The sequence below is a fragment of the Procambarus clarkii genome, chromosome 13 (assembly GCF_040958095.1).
Source record: "Procambarus clarkii isolate CNS0578487 chromosome 13, FALCON_Pclarkii_2.0, whole genome shotgun sequence".
Classification (NCBI taxonomy): domain Eukaryota; kingdom Metazoa; phylum Arthropoda; class Malacostraca; order Decapoda; family Cambaridae; genus Procambarus; species Procambarus clarkii.
The window spans coordinates 11,227,642-11,248,480 of record NC_091162.1 but is presented as its reverse complement, the minus strand read 5'-3'; the positions used below and the strand labels follow the sequence as shown (position 1 = coordinate 11,248,480).

The 20,839-nt window shown below is 44.2% G+C and overlaps 1 protein-coding gene across 2 annotated transcripts in view; it reads left to right on the top strand.

The window, feature by feature from the left end:
• LOC123757298 (chaperonin containing TCP1 subunit 2) overlaps positions 1–15,983 on the top strand; it is a 54,334-nt gene extending 38,351 nt beyond the window's left edge. For both annotated transcript variants that reach the window (XM_045740857.2, XM_045740856.2), the window contains exon 10: positions 15,058–15,983. In XM_045740857.2, coding sequence (XP_045596813.1) covers positions 15,058–15,434 — 377 coding nt within the window. In that variant the 3' untranslated portion in view covers positions 15,435–15,983. The remainder of the gene's footprint in view (positions 1–15,057) is intronic.
• The last annotated feature ends 4,856 nt before the right edge of the window (positions 15,984–20,839 follow it).

Genomic DNA, 20,839 nt, shown 5'->3' with positions numbered 1-20,839 from the left:
CCCCTGACTGTGATAAAACTGACCGGGATTCTGATAATAGCAGGATTGTGGTGATATTTAGCGCTGTGCTCCATGGAGGGAGGCGTAAGGTTGTGGAGGGAGGGTTGTGGCGTCGTCTTCTGACTGTGTGTGGCCACCATTTATTGACTGCACTCACCATACCAGCTTAGTGGTTCGATATGGTGAACACAAATGTAGATACTTATATATACTACCCATTCTCGCACTTGCTTACAGTCTATATTGGCTTATTTAATAAGTGCATATGTGACATACTAATTGATTGTAAATATTTTAGTTTACCTTGAAAAGCTTCATAGAAAACACCGACCTCACCTAACCTTTTTAGTATGTTAAGATAAGCATCTTATTGCTTCTTAATTACAATTATTACTTAACCTATACTGTTGATAGGTTAAGTAATAATTGCAAATAAGAAGCTATACCGTTGATAGGTTAAGTAATAATTGCAAATAAGCAATAAGATGCTTTTCTTAACATAGAAGGTTAGGTGAGGTCAGTGTTTTCTATGAAGCTTTTCAAGGTAAACTAAAATATTCACAATCAATTAGTATGTCACATATGCACTTACTAAATAAGCCAATATTGACTATAAGCAAGTGCGAGAACGGGTTGAGATATAACGTGTGTATAGAGTGTAATAACAGCAAGAGTAGTAGGTTGGGAGCCGCCATTTTGGTGAGGGAGGAGCGTCGTCTGCACGACTCGTCATGTTGTTTACTGGTGGCGACTATGGTCTTTGGGCACCATACCAGCTTATTTGTACAGGTATAGTGAATAAAACAGGTAGATACTTGTATATAATGTGTGTATATAGCGTAATAACACCACAAACAATATTGTTGGAGGACAAATATTAGTGCATCTGGCCTTGAGGGCGGCAGCCACCAGCTGTGAGTAGCTACATCTTTGTGTCTTTACTCACCATACAAGCTTAGATGTACAGTTATGGTGAACAAAACATGTAAATACTTCTATATAACATCTGTGTATAATGAATAAATGCAAAAACGGTATTGTGGGAGGAGAATGAGGGCGAGTGAGGTGTTGTTGAGGGAGTGGCAGCGAGTAGCTGGCTGGTGTGTGGCGGTCACTCCTCGTTGCATTTTGACTCACAATACCAACTTAGTGGTTCGTTATGGTGAGCAAAATATGCAGATACTTGTATATAACCTGTGTATATAGTGTAACAACAGCAAAACTATTTGTTTATCGTTTTATGAACATAATTGAATCACTAATATGCACACCGTAATTTTTAAAACAGCGATGATTCACACATTTTATTATATAAATATATCACAATTCACTCTATTGAATAATATTACTGCAAAAAAACTAAGAAAAAATCAGACATTGAAATAATTAGGTAATAATATATTTGTGGCAACTGCCGTCTGACAGCTCCAGCGGAGTAGACCTCGTCTGGCGAAGGCTCTTTCAACGCCCCTTTTTTTTTACACTTCCCTACCCTATTGCGGCTAAAATGTGCCACCTACGATTTTTTTGTTATTTTTTCGGTGATCAGGGAACAAAAATGAACACTTCTATAAGATGAAAGAATTTTTAGGATTTTTTTTGTTACGCCTGTGCTTGTTAAATCTATTTGGACCCCTAGCGGTTTGAGGGTTAAGGGACCATAATGCCAAATATGCAATAAATTAAAACCGGTTCAATTTCAATCAAACTTTTTTGACTAGTTGTACATGAAAAGGGCTTCAACTGATTTGCATCTCAGCATCATAGCATAAATAGGAAGGGAGAAAAAAATATTTGTCAAATTTTAGAAAATGTTAAAAAATTAACATCAAACACAAGTGTCAACTGAAGTCATGTCTGACTCTAAGCTATCACAATAGCATATAATAAAGTATTTTAATAATTAGTTTTATCCAAAAATATTTAGTAAAAAAAGTCTCAATTTTTTCTCATTTTTATATCGGGCGATTTGCATGAAACTTGTACACCTTACTGCACGTTAGCCTATCTGGCATCAACCAATTTTGGAGGAAATTGGTTGATGTCAACCTCAGCCACAGATGGCAGCACCTTAGACTTCATTTTCTTAACACTATCGGTCACAGGACAGGCGCGCGGTCAACTTAGGGGTCATGCACCCTACGTGCGGGCGAGCGTGCGGTGACACCTAAATGTGTATACGCGTTTCAGCTTTCTCACCTTAATTCTCGTGCTACGTCGCTCATTTTGGTATCATTGTGTTCGCAATTAAATTCCCTACAGGTGTGTATAAATATAATGTCCAAAAGCCTGGCGTGACTCCCAACAGCAAAGCCTAAAGTCGGCAAAAGTTACCTGTGAGTGCACAAAATCAGTAAAATGTGCATAGTTGTTCCATTTTTCTCACCTTAATTCTCATGCTACGTCGCTCGTTTTGGTATCATTGTGTTCGCACTTAAATTCCCTACAGATGTGTATGAATATAATGTACAAAAGTTTGGAGTGCCTCCCCGCAGAAAAGCCTAAAGTTACCCGTGAACGAGCACCAATTTGTACACTGCAACCTAATGTGTATACTCGTTCAGTTTGATAATATCAATTTTCGTGTTACGTCTTTCATTTTGGTATCAAATTGTTCGCAACGTAAAGGCGCACATTTTAAAACTAGTCCCAACATAATAGCACAATAAATAGAATTTTAACAAATATTTTAAAATTTTGACCAAAAGCCTATTTATAATCATATAAGTGTTCGGACATCAAGTTTCATGTTACATCTTTCATTTTGATACCAAATTGTGCGCATTCTAAAGGCGCTTACTTTGATACTATCCCTAGGTCGATTGGATAAAAAATGAATATAATACAAATATTTTTGTAGTGGACGCAAGCCCGGTCCATAGTTAGGACTCGAGAAAAATAATGGACGCGACTCCGATCCAAAGTGACTCATAGTGTTAACACTTTCGCGCTTTAGATTAGAGATAACTCGTCGCCGTTTTTTCTTACGATTCCGCATAACAGCCTACTTTTCTCGTCCATCGAAAAAATATTTCTATAAATTCCATTTTTTAACCGAAATGGATGGGGATACTTTTGTTTTGTAGAGAATTTATTTGCGAATTTTTTGGTACCAGAATGAATATTATATCACAAACTTCTATGAGTAAAAAAAAAAATACACAAAGTATGTTTGGGGGTGTGGCGAGCGTGTGGCAGTGGGTTCCCTTTAGCCGTTGATATATCCAACACGTGGGAAATATTTGTATGTGTTATGTATATGTCTGTGTAGGGAATTTTACTGCGATCACTGTCATACAAATTATAAAATGTTTCAACAAGTATAAACATGACAAACATCAAACGAACGAAAACAATGCGTTCGTTTCTGCCGCGAACGCATACTGAGCGACGTGGTTCTATATTTGGCGCTTCTCTTACACATGCTTTGTACAAATGTTATACAGTTCATCTTATAGAAAATTTTATTGCGAACACATTGGTATAAAAAAGAAATACGTACATAGAAAAGTAGGGTCAGGAAACGTATAAACTTTCCAAGCATGATTTCCCCCGTGTTTTCGCGAGTGCGCTCGCGGCTAAATACTCTCCACTTCACACACTCTTGCGGGTGGGCAATTACCTATATTAAACATTCATATATGCATATGTCCATGTAGAGAATTTTATTGCGATTCCAATGATACCAAAATTAGCGATGTAGGACAACTGTAGGCTTCGCAACCATTAAGAGAGTGGAAACATTTTGTTGCTGTTTGGCGCTCTCGGCGAGTGATCTGCATAGTTTTTTATTTGGTGTTGATACTCCTTATGCTTGGGCGGCATTTTATAGGTATGCTCTTATAGACAATTTTATTGCGAACACAGTGATACCAAATTTAAATACGTGCGCCTTCAATTATTGTCAGGACAGTCAAAAGAGTGTACACTTTTTTGGTCTTACCGCGTAGGCGCGCGAAGTGCCGAAAGCATCTGGGGTATTGTTTTTTTTTTTTGAGCGCCGAGAGCGCAAAAGTGTTAAGTAACATAAAAGCGACTTCTTTCATTTTTTATTAAATTTACATGAAATTTACACCTTATATATAGAGTTTGTCTATAATTGATAAGACACTTTTTCCTAAGTTTATTTATTGATTTTATAAATATTTATAAGTTTATAAACATAAAATATTTGCATAAATTTTTTGGGGAACTTTTGACTATTTGTATTAGTAATACTAAACATATTTTGGATAATACGGTTGGGGAAATCCTTTATTATAGCTAATGTGATAGACGAGTGTCAAAATAATTTAGAAATGATTTTATTTGAAACGTGTGGTTATAGAGTATTTTTGAAAATGTTGAAAATTCGTTGACAAATAATTGTTTTTCTCCCTTTCTATTTAGGCTGTGATATTAAAACTTGGAACAGTTGCGGCCCTTTTCATATGCAACTAGTCAAAAAACGTTTGGTTGACATTAAACTACACGTAACATATCATGCGTTATGGCTCCTTAAAACTCTCTTGAAAAACACCTACTACCCTGCCTTGGTTCTCTAATTTTAGCCAGTCTCCTTCAGTCTTGCTCTTTATTATTTTGTTATTCCTTCTGAATTCCCTTCTCGGTTCCTTTGTGGGCATGTCTAGTTCTTGTATACCACCTCCCCATCCAGCCTGTTGGCTCCATGAGGGGGGCTTGGTGGTCGGCTGCCGGAGTGTGATGCTCCATGGGACAGTCTTCTGTGCTTTTGTGGCCTTGTGCTCCTGCTGCTGTCCTCTCCAATTGTGCCAGATCGCTTTTCCTTTTTCTTATGTTTCGTTTTTCTCCCCCCGTCTTCTCCTGTCTGCTTGTTGTTTCTTGCCAACAGTTTGCTTGTTTTGGTTATTCTTTTTGACTTCTTCTATTTTCACGCCCGGGTGCTTGGGGAGGCATACTCTTGCGCTCGTAGAACTGTAGTACCCAACGTCGTGAGCGAGGGGAACCTTTTATTGTCAATCCTCCTTTCGTCACTGAACCCGATCTCGACGGACTGACAGTGTTTAAGGTGGCGTTTGTGGAGCGTATACTCACGACGCACCCCTGGGGGCCCCCGACATGATTGGCGATAGCTTCTTGTTGGGTGTCTTAATTGTGGCTCCATGGTGGGTGTGGGGGCACATTCGTGAATGAAAGTCTTTCCTTGTTTCTATGGCAGATAATGTTTCCCTTGTACCTTCTCAGGCTCGTGGGGTGGGCGACCAAGCCCCCGAGTCGGACTGTGTTGGAAGACCAGGCCCTGTAGCCCCCGCTGCATTGCGCCCCGACCTACACCTCCTTTGACCCTCCTGACTACTCCCCTCAGCTTCCCTCCCACCTCTGTGGTAGGGTCGAGTTCCCAGCCCCCAGTGGTGACCACCTCGTCCCCTGGCACGGCTCCGTGTCTCATTGTGACTACTGCGCCTTTTACCCCCTCACTCTGGGGGGGGGGGTCCTCAACGTCATCCCCGCCACGGCCGCCCTTGTACGATTCCTTCCCATACCAATACTCTCACCATCTGGATTCTACTCCTGACGATTTCTCCCTCCATAAACACCTTGTTGATTCAGTAGATGCCTCTAGTTACTTTTATTCCCACCAATTATGGTACGCATGTAGTTGCTGCTCCTTCAAAGGATGCAGCTACTCGCTTAGCCGCTTTGTCCTGCATTGGGGAGACCCCTGTTCGGGTTTCCAAAAACGCTCGGTTAAATGCCAGTGTTGGCACTGTTCTCGTCCCACACCATGTTGCAACTGGTATTAGGGACCTCAAAGACTGCCATGAGGATATTAAACATATCCTCGAAGCCCAAGGCCATTCTGTCCTTCAGGTGGACATGTTTACTCGGCCCCCTCATGGTCGTCGCCGTCAGCTCCTTAGAGTTGTAAAAATCACCTTTGATAGTAGGGACCTTCCGCCCTCCATTATTCTTGCCGGTGCCAGGTGCTACGTTCAGGAGTACATTCCCTCTCCTAGACTTTGCAATAAGTGTTGGAAGTTTTGGCACGGTGTCCTCAAGTGCACAAGTACTGTGTATCTATGCCCCATGTGTGGGGCCGATGATCATCATTCCAAGTCCGAGTGCACCTCTCCCCAGGTTCGCTGCCTCAATTGCGGTGACACCCACCCTACCTTCTCATGCTCGTGTATACACTACAAACTCGAGGAAGCCATCCTCAACTTGAAACATCGTGATAGTCTGACTTTTTCTGTAACGAGACGCCAAGTTTGTATCGCCTCTTTCGCGGGTGTATCCTTCGCTCGCGTGTTGCGTTCTACCTCTCCTCGTCCTTCCCACCTTCCTCAGTCTCAAAACCATTTCCAGGTTTTAAACCAGAACATGCCCTCCACCTCCTCCCCAATTCCTTTGTGTCCTGTCCCGAGAGGTTTCCCTCCTGGTTCTCCACCTGGAGTTTCCCCCCTTCCTGCCCAGTCCACTATGTCTCCTATGTCTTCTTTACCATCTCCCCCCACTCTTTCTTCCTGACTCTCCCCCCCCCCCAGTCTCTTGACCTTCCACACCACCTGTCTGTCCAGGCTGATGTCTACCATCCTCCCAGTAGTCTTCGTGTTGTTCGCTCCTGTTCCTATTCTCCTGCTGAGACCATCGAATCTGTCGCCCGGTACATTGTTACTGGAGCACCTGTCTCTTCGAGTCAGAAACGTAAGCCTGGCTCCTCTCCTTCCTCCCCAATGGGTTAGAAGGTATCGCTTTCTTCCTCGCTCCCTCCCTCTAACACTATCACTGTGTCCCCTCTCATTTCATTCGTTGGGCCCCCTGTTCCTGATATGGAGGTTTCTTTCGCCCCCGATTCCCTCTTGGTTGCTGCCCTTGCTGAGGTGCAATCCCTGATTTCTGCCCCCTACCCCCACCTCCAGCTGTCCTTGACTGCCCCTCTCAGTTGTCTCCTCCTCCGGACCCTATCAATCTGCCTCTGGTCTGTCCTCCCGCTCCCTTCCCTCTATCCTCACTAAGTTTACCCATGCCCCACCTAACCCTGATTTTGCTGACCCTGCTCCTGATACTGACCCTGATCCTGAGATTCTTTATTAAACTGTGTTCTTCTTTACCTTTGTTTCTTTATTGGTCTCTGTTACTGTCCTTTCTCTTTGATAATGTCTATTTTTCAGTGGAATATTCGTGGATTTTATGCCAACTTTCATGAACTCCAACTTCTAATTACACAGTTTTCACCACTTTGTGTTTGTCTCCAGGAACCAATGCTTGGTGCTCGTCCTGGTCACTTTCGTGGTTATTCCTTTCTTTCTCCCCCCCCCCCCCCAGCTCTTGCTGGGGCCCATAACTCTATTGCTCTCTTAATTCGTTCTGATATTCCCTTCATACCCGTACTTCTTCCGTCACCTATCCATTGTTCTGCTGCCCATCTTCTTGTGGGTAAATGGTATACAGTCTGTTCCATTTATCTCCCCCCAAATGTCCTGCTTTTCCTTCCTGATCTTAAGTACCTCCTGGACTCCTTGCCAGAGCTGGTGCTCCTTTTGAGTGATTTCAGCTGTCGACATATCCTCTGGGGTGATGTTCTGACAAACACCCGAGGCCGCCTTCTCGAACCGTTCGTCCTTGCTTCTTCTCTATCTCTTCTGAATTCTGGTTAGCCCACTCATGTGGACTCTCGGACTCGCACCCTTTCCTGTCTTGATCTTTCTCTCTGCTCATCGTCCCTTTACTTAGATTTCACGTAGCGGGTTCTTGATGACCTCCATAACAGTGATCATTTCCCCATCGTGATGCTTGGGGAGGCATACTCTTGTTTCCTTTTTCTCTTTCCACCCCTCCCCTCTCCTTCCCTAGGTGGCAGTTTGCCAAGTATGACTGGAACCTATTCACCCTCTGTGCTACTCTCTCTGACCTCTCCTCTCTGCCTCTTCCTCGCACCCTCATTTTTTATGACACTGTCTTCGACGCTGCCCTCGGCTTTATTCCTCGCTCTTCCTCCCAGGGCAAGCGGAAGTGCGTTCCCTGGTGGAATGCGGACTGTCCGCTGTAAACGTGCAGCCTGGAAGAAACAATGCCGCTGGCAGATGGCTGCTTCTTTCATTTTGTTCCGGAAGGCAAGTGCGGTGGCCGGTAGGACCATCAGTACAGCTAAACGTGACAGTTGGAAATCTTATGTTTCCACCATTACGTACGATAGTCCTCTGCCGCAGATCTGGAAGAAGATCTGCAAGATTGAGGGAATTTGTTCCAGATGTTGCGCCGGTTCTCCACCTCTGTGGTACTCTTGTGGCGGACCCAATGACGGTCGCGACCGAACTGGGTTCCCACTTTTCTACTGTTAGCTCTGGTTCTCATCTACCTCAATCCTTCCTTCTTCGTAAGCCTGTTCTTGAATCTTATCCTTTAGATTTCCACACTCATCTCCGCCTTCCCTATTACAATCCTTTCTCTTTCTGAACTTCAATCTGCCCTGGACCTCTGCGGATCTATGGCAGCGGGCTTGGATGACGTTCATTATGAGATGCTTCACCATCTCTCTCCATGCATGTCTCAGTATTTACTGAGTCTGTATAAGCAGGTCTGGGAGTCGTCGTCCGTCCCCGAGGACTGGCTCGATGCTGTTGTACGCCTTATTCGGAAACCAGGGTCTCTAGGTACGTCCCCTATGGACTTCCGCCCTATTGCTCTCAAGAGTTGTGTCTGCAAGCTCTTTGAGCGTATGGTAAATTTCCGTCTGATGTGGTTCTTGGAACACCATCACCACCTTTTCCTTCTCATTTTGGTTTTGCAAGTGCCGCAGCACGACTGATGTCCTGGTGAACTTGGAGGTCTATATTCGTACTGCTTTTGCTGCGAAGACCTCTGTTATTGCTGTCCTTTTTGACCTGGAAAAGGCTTATGACACTTATGACTTAGAGATACCATATTTTGTCCCAACTTTTTTTTTGGCCTTCGTGGTAATCTCCCTCTCTTCAAAGCTTTCTCTCTCGTCGTACCTTTCAAGTCAGGCTTGGTACCATTCTCTCTGCCTCTTTTCGGCAGTATGAAGGTGTATACCAAGGTAGTGTTCTGAGCACTAATCTTTTTCTGGTTGCCCTCAATGGTCTTCTTTCCTCAATTCCTTCTGGCGTCTTCTCTGCTCTATGTAGACGATTTTACTCTTTGCTGTCGGGGTGATGATTCGTCTCTCCTTCAATGGCGGCTTTATCTTGCGATTGATGCCGTGTCATTTTGGACCACCAATCATGGCTTCAAGTTCTCTACTACTAAGACTTGGGCCATGATTTTTACTTGGAAGCGGGTCATTCTTCGTCCCTTTTTGCCACTTTATGGTCATCCCCTCGAGTACAAAGATTCCACGAAGCTTTTGGGGTTATTCTTTGACACGCGTTTGTCTTGGTCGCCCTATATCTCTTACCTCAGTGTTGAATGCTCTGAAGCCCTTAACCTACTTAAGGTTTTGTCCCATACTTCTTGGGGAGCGGATAGGCGCACGCTCCTCTCTTGTCCTGTCTAAACTCGATTATGGTTGCCCTGCATATTCTTCTGCTTCTCCTCCTACTCTTTGCCGTTTTGATCCTTTGCACCATACTGGGTTACGCCTCGGCTCAGGTCCTCTTCGTTCAACTCCTACTCTCAGCTTGTACGCTGACACTGGCTTTCTATCTCTCCAGGTCTGCTGTGATTGCTACAGTCTTCGCTATCATTCGTGATCCTTAGAGCATCCTCACTCTCGCCTCTATCGTGCTTTGACTTTTGCCCCTACTGTAGTTCCTGTTCCTCTTCACTACCTTCCTCGTTCTGTCTCTCGCTTACAAGATTCTCTTTTGTTAAGTATTACCAATGTTTCTCCTCGTATTGTTCCATCTTTGACCCCGTGGAGGGTACCCCTTCCCAAATTTTGTACTTCTCTGTCCCGCATCACTAAAGCTTTTACCCCTCCTACAGTTCTGAAACGACTCTTCCTTGAGCACTTTTCTTCTCACTCCCACTCCGTTCCTATTTTTACCGATGGGTCCAAGTCTGCTGACGGTGTGGGCTACTCTGTTGTATTTCTTGACCACCCTTGTATGTGTCACCTTCCTCCAGAGGCTCCAGTATGTGTCACCATATTGGCCATCTTCACAGCAGAACTTTATGCTATTCTCTATGCTCTTCATATTTTGCTTTCCTGGTGTCAATCCTCCTTTGTGGTGGTAATTGACTCTCGTAGTGCCCTCGTGGCTTTAGGGTCCTTTTAACCCTTAAACTGCGCATGGCGTATATATACGCCCTGAGTAACATGTCCCATGGTGCGCATGGCGTATATATACGCCATAGGGTGCCAGGCCTGATTCAAATGGCCCGCGGCTACACGGGGTTCACAGTAGCTTCCTCAGGGCTCTTGTAAACAGATGCCATTTTGAAAAAAAATCGTGGGCAATATTCTCAGGTGTGAGAGGCACAGTACTGTTGGAGCAACCAAGGCCGGCGCACGCAGCATGAGCGAACAGCATTGATGTTCAGCTTGTGACCACAGCATCGCCGGAAAATGTTAAAATAAATATATAATTGTTATTATTTAGCGATGACAATATTACAGATGACCAATGACTGTGATATAAATAACCAGGGTTGTGATAATAGCAGGCTTGTTGTAATAATTAGCGCTGTGGGAGGAGTGATGCTGAGAGACGGAGGGAGACTGCATCGTTTACTAACTGTGTGGCCACCTGTTATTGTTTGCATTCACCATACCAGGTCAGTGGTTCTCTATGGTGAACACAAATGTAGATACTTATATATAATGTGTGTATTAGTGTAATAACAGCAAAAGGATTATGCTGGGAGGAGCCATATGGGTGACGGAGGTGACGTCGTCTGCACGATTTGTCTAGCTGTTTAGAGGGTGGCCACTATGCTCTTTAGGCGCACTACAGGCTTAGGTGTACAGTTACGGTGCATAAAACTTGTAGATATTTATATATAATATGTGTATATAGGGTAATAACACTGCAAAAGGTATTGTTGGGGGAGAAAGTTTAGTGCGTGTGACCTTGAAAGAGTGAGGGAGCCGCCAGCCGCCATCTGTGTATAGCGACGACTCTTAGTGCCTGAACTAACTATATCAGCTTGGCTGTACAGTTGTGGTGAACAAAATATGCACGTACTTATATATAACGTCTGTATATAGTGTAATAACACCACAAATGGTATTGTTGGGGATGAAAGTTTAGTGCGTGTGACCTTGAATGAGTGAGGGAGCCGCCAGCCGCCATCTGTGTATAGCGACGACTCTTAGTGCCTGAACTAACTATATCAGCTTAGCTGTACAGTTGTGGTGAACAAAATATACACATACTTATATATAACGTCTGTATATAGTGTAATAACACCACAAATGGTATTGTTGGGGGAGAAAGTTTAGTGCGTGTGTTGAGGGAGTGGCAGCGAGTGGCTGGCTGGTGTGTGGCGGTAACTCCTCGTTGCTTTTCGACTCTCAATACCAACTTAGTGGTTCGTTATGGTGACCAAAACATGCCAATACTTATATATAACCTGTGTATAGAGTGTAATAGCAGCAAAACTATTTGTTCATTGTTTTATAAACATAATAATTGAATCACTAATATGCACATCATACTTTTGAGTATAGCGATTATTAACCACTTTTATTATATAAATATATTACAATACACACTATTGAATAATATTACTGCAAAAAAACTAAGAAAAAATCAATCGGAGACATTGAAACAATTAGGTAATAATATCTTTGTGGCAACTCCCATCTGTCAGCGCTGGTGACGCTGACCGGGTCTGACGACCGCTCTGTCAACGCCCACTTTTTGCCAGACTTCCTCGGTCAATTGCGCCCAAAATATGTCGCCTACGATTTTTTTTTTATTTTTTCCGTGCTCAGGGGACAGAAATTAACATGTTTAGAAGACGAAAAAAATTTTTTGAATTTTTTTTTTCTTGCGCACAGGGGTGTAAATGTCCCAAGGACCCCTGAGCAGTGTAAGGGTTAATCTGGTCCACACGTTGGTCATCGAGATTCAACATTGGCTGTTTCTTATCTCCAGTAAATTTAAGTCAGTTGCGTTTTGCTGGGTTCCCAGCCATGTTTGTGTCTTTAAATGAGCGTGTGGATGCTGCTGCTAAGGAAGCTATCCGCACTTGTCCTATCTCCCGTAAAGGTATTCCTTATTCCAACTTTTACCCAGTTATTCATGCCTCTATCCTTGCCCGCTGGCAGAGTTGTTGGTCTTCTGTTGTTGGTAGCAAACTGCAAACTGAGTCATGTGTCCCAGTGGCCTTCCTCCTACCACCATAACCGGCGGTGGGAAACGGCTCTGGCTAGGTTACATATTGGCCATACCCTTTTAACTCACGGTCACTTAACACTTTCGCGCTCCGTGGAAACTCGCGGTTGACAGGGGGATCGTGGCCCCTCCGTGCGGGTAAGCGCGCGGTGACACTCAAATGTGTATACTCGTTCCAGTTTTCTCACCTTAATTCTCGCGCTACGTCGCTCATTCTGGTATCATTGTGTTCGCAATTAAATTCTCTACAGGTGTGTATAAATATAATGTCCAAAAGCCTAGCGTGACTCCCAACAGCAAAGCGTAAAGTCGGCAAAAACGCACAAAATCAGTAACATGTGCATTCTCGTTCCATTTTTTTACCTTAATTCTCGTGCTACGTCGCTCATTTTGGTATCATTGTGTTCGCAATTAAATTCCCTACAGACGTGTATGAATAAAATGTACAAAAGGCTGGAGTGCCTCCCCGCAGAAAAGCCTAAAGTTACCCATGAACGAGCACCATTTTGTACATTGCAACCTAATGTTCAACTCGTTCAATTTGATAACATCAAATTTCGTGCTACGTCGCTCGTTTTGGTATCAAATTGTTCGCAATAAAAAGGCGATTATTTTAAAACTAGTCCCAGAATAATAGAGCAATAACTGGATTTTTAACAAATATTTTAATTCTGGACGCTAATCATCACAAATTTATTTATATCTTTCCAGTGTTCTGACATAAATATTTGTGTTACATCTTTCATTTTGGTATCAAATTGTTCGCAATAAAAAGGCGCACATTTTAAAACAAGTCCCAAGATAATAGGACAATAAATAGAATTTTAACAAATATTTTAATATTCAGACCATAGACCTATTTATAATATTTCAAGTGTTTGGACATCAAGTTTCATGTTATATCTTTGATTTTGGTATCAAATTGTGTGCAATCTAAAGGCGCTTATTTTAAAACCACTACCAGATTGATCTGATAAAATTTAAATTTTTAAAAAATATTGTAATGAGTGACTCAGTATTGCGTCGTTGGAACACATTCAGTAGAAAAATAAATGACGAATTATTCAGTCTGTGGAACGCGAAAGTGTTAATGGAGTGCTGCCCTGCTCCTTATTGTCCAAATTGCATTGTCCCTTTTATGGTTGTGCATATCCTTGTTGAATGTCCTAACTTCCAGGACGATCATGTATCTTGTTTTCTAACCATATCCCCCCGGTCGTGTGTCCCTCTATAGAATTCTTGGCGACTGATACTTTTGATATTGTTCGCCTTATGCGTTTCTATTCTTGTATTGGCATTCATGGTGATATTTAACGCCCTCTGATTATCCCGCACATTTGATGGTGCTACATAGCCTTCCCGGTTTGGTGCCTTCTTTTGATAATTACTTACTAGTTCTTTTATAGTCTTTTTCCCAGTTTTTATTTTTACTATTTTTATCTTTCCTATCTCCACCTTCCTCATGATCCAAAAGCTACATCAGAAAGATATTTGGTGATAAAGCCATTTATATTGTTAACATCATTGGTCACCCCTGATGTTATCTAAAGGCAGCTGCTTGAACTGCCTCCTCCTCACTTGTATAGCTATAAGAGTGTTTGCAGTTGGAAGCCAGATAGTTGGTGCTAGTCTAACCAAACCGTTGCAGGGTGTCTAATGATTGTTCAGGGATGGTTATAGGTATTTACCTGGAGTACCTGGAGAAGGTTCTGGGAGTTCTTCTCAAGCCCAGCCTGAGGACATGCTCAACTTATGATGACTTGGTCCATCAGGGTTTTACTTCGAGTGGCCTATAGGCCCACATATCCACTACAACCCAGTTGGTCTGGCACTTAACATGATCACCACACACAAAATTCTCGGGGGAATTGACAGGGTAGATAAGGATGAATTATTTAACACAGGTGGTACTCGCACAAAGGGACACCTGTTGGAACCTGTGTACCCAAATGAGCTACAGAGACATTAGAAAACTTTTTCAGTGTCAGAGTAGTTAAGAAATGGAATGCATTAGTAAGTGATGTGGTGGAGGCTGATTCCATACATAATTTCAAATGTAGATATGATAGAGCTCAGGAACCTATACAGCAGTAGATTGACAGTTAAGAGGTGGGACCAAAAGGCCACAGCTCAAGCTCTGCAAGCACAACTAGGTGAATACTTCTTGCAGGAACTTAACTAATTGCTCTTGAAGGAAGTCTACCTTTGTTCCAGAGTCGACCCCCACGGCCTACTCCTTTATATGAAATGACAAAACTACTTTCAGTATCACTAAACAGTTAGCAGTCTCCGTGGTGTAGTGGTAAGACACTCGCCTGGCGTTCCGCGAGCGCTATGTCATGGGTTCGTATCCTGGCCGGGGAGGATTTACTGGGCGTAATTCCTTAACTGTAGCCTCTGTTTAACGCAACAGTAAAATGTGTACTTGGATGAAAAAACGATTCTTCGCGGCAGGGGATCGTATTCCAGGGACCATAGGATTAAGGACTTGCCCGAAACGCTACACGTACTAGTGGCTGTACAAGAATGTAACAACTCTTGTATATATCTCAAAAAAAAAAAAAGAAAAAAAAAAAAAAAAAAAAAAAAAAAATTAGCCTGTATCCTCACTAAGATTCATCCAGCATAATATTTTCTCCATGTAGGGAAGGTGAAGGGTAAGGTAGCGATGATGGTTGTAGATGGGGGTAAATAGTGGTGCCCAGGTATTGAAGATAGTTGGAGTGAAGATGTGGAACATGTAATCAAAGTCTTCTTAACTTAAGCTAAAATTTTGCCTTTTCTTCCATAGGTTGTAGTGAGACACTGATGGCACGTGCAGTTATGGAAGCTGCTGTCCGTATCCCTGGTAAAGAAGCTCTTGCTATGGAATCTTTTGCTCGTGCTCTGCTCATGATTCCCACAATTATTGCTGACAATGCAGGTTACGACTCTGCTCAACTAGTGTCTGAATTACGGGCTGCTCATGCTGAAGGCAAATCAACAATGGGTCTTGATATGGATGAGGCCACAGTTGATTGTATGGATACTGTTGGCATTACAGAGAGCTACCAAGTGAAGAGACAAGTATTGTTATCAGCAGCTGAGGCAGCAGAGATGATTCTAAGAGTTGATGATATCATCAAAGCGGCCCCACGGAAACGCACAGATGATCAGTCGCACTGTTAGTGTTATTGAGTATTATCTTTGCCTTGCAAAATAGCGTTGAAAAGTTAAATACAGTAGTGCTTGTAACTTCTAACTTACATGGGGAAATCTGGTCTTAATAATCTTTATTTCTACAATCTTGGACAAACTTAATCTATCTTGAAATTTTAAGAGGCCCCAAAAGCCGTGGATCAGCACATGCTGATGGATTGCTACAGTCCATGAGCCTTAATACATCCAGGGGTTAAGAATTCCTCGGGAGCTTCAATAGTCCCTGCATATTTAACAAAAGACCAAGTGCAATCCAAGAATTACTGCATTCCTAACTAAGAGGGGTAGAAGAGGGTTACAAACCTCACACAAGATCGGGTGATCAAAAGTGAATCGAGATTTCCTGCATTATTGTATTTGGATTCTCTATCAAGATAGTCTTGAATGAGACGTATTCGTGAAATTTTTATTTCGTAACAGTTGGCTGCGGAAAATAATACTGTGTTTTGCAATTATATAAAATAACAATTTTTTTCCCTCCAATTTTGGAAATTATAGTAATTAAAAGTTTATAATGAGTTTTAATCATTTTGTTAACCTTTCAAATGTGGCAATCATAAATGTATTCATTGCAAAAGCTGAACAACAAAATCATTTTTTTCTTATGAAATGGTAGATCTGAATGTAAAAGTATGGAAATATAAAAAAAAAAAGTCATGGGCAGTGGTCTACATTTCTTCTGACATTTTGTCAACATTACTGTACTTTTGTCATAACGCAAAGTCTAACAAAATTTCCTGTGGGACTTGAGGTGAAGGGGCACATATGACTCCCGTGTCCCTCCTATCTGGGCGTTGTAGGTGCAAAATTACACTAAGGGACAGGCTACCCTTGGAGGGTTACCTGGTTGGAGTTCTGGGAGTAGTTCTACTCCCCAAGCCCGGCCCGAGGCCAAGCTTGACTTGTGAGAGAGGGGTCCACCAGGCTGTTGGTTGTAGTGGCCCACAGGCCCACATCCACCATAGAACGGTTGGTCCGGCACTCCTTGGAGAAACTGATCTAGTTTTCTCTTGATGTCCATGGTTGTTCCGGCAATATTTCTTATGCTCGCTGGGAGGATGTTGAACAACCGTGGACCTCTGATGTTTATACAGTGTTCTCTGATTGTGCCTATGGCACCCATGCTCTTCACTGGTTCTATTCTGCATTTTCTTCCATATCGTTCACTCTAGTATGCTGTTATTTTACTGTGCAGATTTGGTACTTGACCCCTCCAGTATCTTTCACGTGTATATTATTTGATCTCTCGTCTTCTTTCTAGTGAGTACATTTGGAGAGCTTTGAGAGGATAACTAATTTAAGTGCTTTATTGCATCTATGTATGCCGTATATGTTCTCTGTATTCCCTCTGTTTCAGCAATCTCTCCTGCTCTGAACGGGGAAGTGAGTACAGAGCAGTACTCAAGATGGGACAGTATAAGTGATTTGTATAATACAACCATCCCTGGATTTGAAAGTTCTCGTAATCCATCCGATCATATTTCTGGCTGATGCAATATTTGCTTGGTTATGCTCCTTAAACGTTAGGTCGTCAGACATAATTATTCCCAAATCCTTTACATGCTGCTTTTCTACTATGGGCACATTTGATTGTTTAAGGTCCTCATTTTTACCGTACTTGACCCCCCAACCTATACAGCTCGTTGATGCCGTGAGGGGACTTGATGGGTGGCTGCCGGAGTGTGATGCTCCTTGGGACGGTCCTCTGCCCTTTTGTAGCCTTGTGTTCCTGCTGCTGTCCTCTCTAATTGTGCTGGACAACTTTTCATTTTACTTCTGTTTAGTTTTTCTTCCCCCTCTTCTCTTTTCTCGTCATTTCCCGCCGACCTTTTGCCTGTTTTGATTCTTCTTTCGGTCTTTTTATTTTGACATCCGGGTATTTGGGGAGGCATACTTTTGCACCCGTAGAACTGTAGTACCCAACGTCTCAAAGGAGGGGACCCTTTTATTGTCAATCCTACTTTCGTCACTGAATCCGATCTCGACAGACTGATGGTTCTTAAGGTGGCGTTTGTGGAGTGTATACTCACGACTCGCCCCGGCATGAATTGGCGATAGCTTCTTGTTGGGTGTCCTGCCTCTTAATTGTGGCTCCATGGTGGGTGTGGGGGCACATTCATGAATGAAAGTCCTTCCTCATTTTTATGTCAGAAAATGTTTTCCTTGTACCTTCTCAGACTTGTGGGGTGGGCGACCAAGCCCCCGAGTCGAGTCGGACTGTGCTGTTGGAAGACCAGGCTCTGTAGCCCCTGCTGCATTGGGCCCCAACCTTGCTCCTCCTGAGTACTCCCCTCGGCTCTCCTTCCTCCTCTGAGGTAGGGTGGAGTTCCCAGCCCCCAATGGTGACCACCTCGTCCCCTGGCATGGCTCAGTCTCTCATTGTGACCACTGCGCCATTTACCCCCTCACTCGGGGGGGGGGGGGGGTTCTCAACGCTGTTATCACCACGGCTGCACTCGCACGATCCCTTCCCATACTAATACAACGCCTTGTTTGGTCCCACTACATGGGCTAAATACTTTGATCTTCACCATCTGGATTCTACTAATGATTCCTCCCTCCATAAACACCTTGTTGATTCAGTAGATGCCTCTGTTACTTTTAACCCTACCAGTTACGGTACGCGTGTCGTCGCTGCTCCTCAGGATGCAGCTACTCACTTGGTCGCCTTGTCCTGCATTGGGGGAACCCCTGTGCGGGTCTCCAAAAACGCTCGGTTAAATGTCAGTGTTCTCGTCCCACACCATGTTGCAACTGGTGTTAGGGACCTTAAAGACTGCCATGAGGATATTAAACATATCCTCAAAGCCCAAGGCCATTCCAGGTGGACACGTTTACTCGACCCCCTCGTGGTCGTCGCCATCAGCCCCTTTGAATTGTAAAAATCACCTTTGATAGTAGGGCCCTTCCGCCCTCTATTATTCTTGCCGGTGCCAGATGCTCCGTTCAGGAGTACATTCCCTCTCCTAAACTTTGCAATAAGTGTTGGAAGATTGGGCACGGTGTCCTCAAGTGCACAAGTACTGTGTATCTATGCCCCATGTGTGGGGGACGATGATCATTCTAAGTCCGAGTGCACTTCTCTCCAGGCTCGCTGCCTCAATTGCGGTGAGACCCACCCTACCTTCTCACGCTGGTGTATGCACTATAAACTCGAGGAAGCCGTCCTCAACTTGATACACCGTGATCTCTGACTTTTCCTGAAGCAAGATGCCAAGTTCGTCGTCTCGCCCCTTTCGCGGGTGTATCCTATGCTCGCGTGTTGCGTTCTACCTCTCCTTGTCCTTCCCACCTTCCTCAGTCTCACAACCGTTTCCAGCCCTTAGACCGGAACACATCCTCCACCTTCCCCCTCCCCTATTCCTTTGCGTACTGTCCCAAAAGGTCTCCCTCCTGGTTCTCCATCTGGAGTTTACCCCCTTCCTACCCAGTCCATCATGTCTCCTATATCTTCTTTCCCATCTCCCCCCATTCTTTGTCCACAACCCTCCCCCCAGTCTCTTGACCCTCCACGCTGCCTGTCTGTCCAGGCTGATGTCCATCATCCTCCCAGCAATCTTCGTGTTATTCACTCCAGTTCCCCTTCTGCGGAGACCATCGAGTCTGTCGCCCGGTACGTTGTTACTGGAACGTCTGTCTCTCCTTCCTCCCCAGCGGGTAAAAAGGTATCGCTTTCTAGCTCGCCCTCTCCCTCGGACACTCACTACGTTCCCTCCCATTTCAGTGGTTGGGCCCCCCCTGTCCCAGATATGGAGGTTTCTTTCGCCCCGATTCCCTCTCGATTGCAGCCCTTGCTGAGGTACACTCCCTAATTTTTACCCCCCCTCCTCCTACTGTCCTTGACTGCCCCTCTCAGTTGCCTCCTTTTCCGGACCCCGTCAGTCCGCCTCTGGTCTGCCCTCCCGCTCCCTTCCCTCCATCCTTACTAAGTTTACCCATGCCCCCTAACTCCGATTTTGCTGACCCTGCTCCTGAAATTCTTAAATAAATTGTGTTCTTCTTTACCTTTGTTTCTTTATTGGTCTCTGTTACTGTCCTTTCTCTTTGATAATGTCTATTCTTCAGTGGAATATTCGTGGATTTTATGCCAACTTCCATGAACTCCAACTTCTAATCACACAGTTTTCACCACTTTGTGTTTGTCTCCAGGAACCAATGCTTGGTGCTCGTCCTGGTCACTTTCCTGGTTATTCCTTTCTTTCTCCCCCCTCCCCCCCAGAGCTGGGGCCCATAAAACTTCTGCTCTGTTAATTCGTTTTGATATTCCCTCCGTCCTCGTATTTCTTCCGTCACCTATCCATTGTTCTGCTGCCCGTGTTTTTGTGGGTAAATGGTATACAGTCTGTTCCATTTATCTCCCCTCATATGTCCCGCTTACCCTTCCTGATCTTAAGCACCTGGACTCCTTGCCAGAGCCGGTGCTCCTTTTTTGGTGATTTCAACTGTCGACATATCCTCTGGGGTGATGTTCTGACAAACACCCGAGGCTGCCTTCTCGAACCTTTCGTCCTCGCTTCTTCTCCTTATCTCTTCTTAATTCTGGTGAGCCCACTCATGTGGACTCGCGGACTCGCACCCTTTTCTGTCTTGATCTTTTTCTCTGCTCGTCGTCCCTTTACCTAGATTTCACGTGGTGGGTTCTTGGTACCTTCATGACAGTGATCATTTCCCCATCTTCGTTTCCTTTTTTTCTTTCCACCCTCCCCTTTCCTTCCCATGGTGGCAGTTTGCCAAGGCTGACTGGAGCCTATTCACCCTCCGTGCTACTCTCTCTGACCTCTCCTCTCTGCCTCTTCCTCGCGCCCTCTTTTTTCATGAAACCGTCTTCGAGGCTGCCCTCCGCTCTATTCCTCACTCTCCCTCCAGAGGCACGTGGAAGTGCATTCCCTGGTGGAATGCGGACTGTGCACGGGCTGTCCGCTGTAAGCGTGCAGCCTGGAAGAAACATCGACGCTGGCTGATTATTTTTTGTTACGGAAGACTAGTGCGGTGGCCCGTAGGATCATCCGTACAGCTGAACGTGAGTTGGAAATCTTATGTTTCCACCATTATGTCTGATATTCCTCTGCCACAGATCTGGAAGAAGATCCACAAGATTGCGGGTAAGTTCGTTCCCGATGTCTCGCCTGTTCTCCACCTCCGTGGTAAACTTATGGGGGACCCAGTGCAGGTCGCGAGCGAACTTGGTTCCCACTTTTCTACTGTTAGCTCTGGTTCTCATCTTTTCAATCCTTATTTCTTCGTAAGCCTGTTCTTGAATCTCATCCCTTAGATTTCCACGCTCGTCTCCCTCTTCCCTATAATGATCCTTTCTCTCTTTCTGAACTTCAGTCTGCCCTGGCCCTCTACAGATCTACAGCAGCGGGCTCGTATGA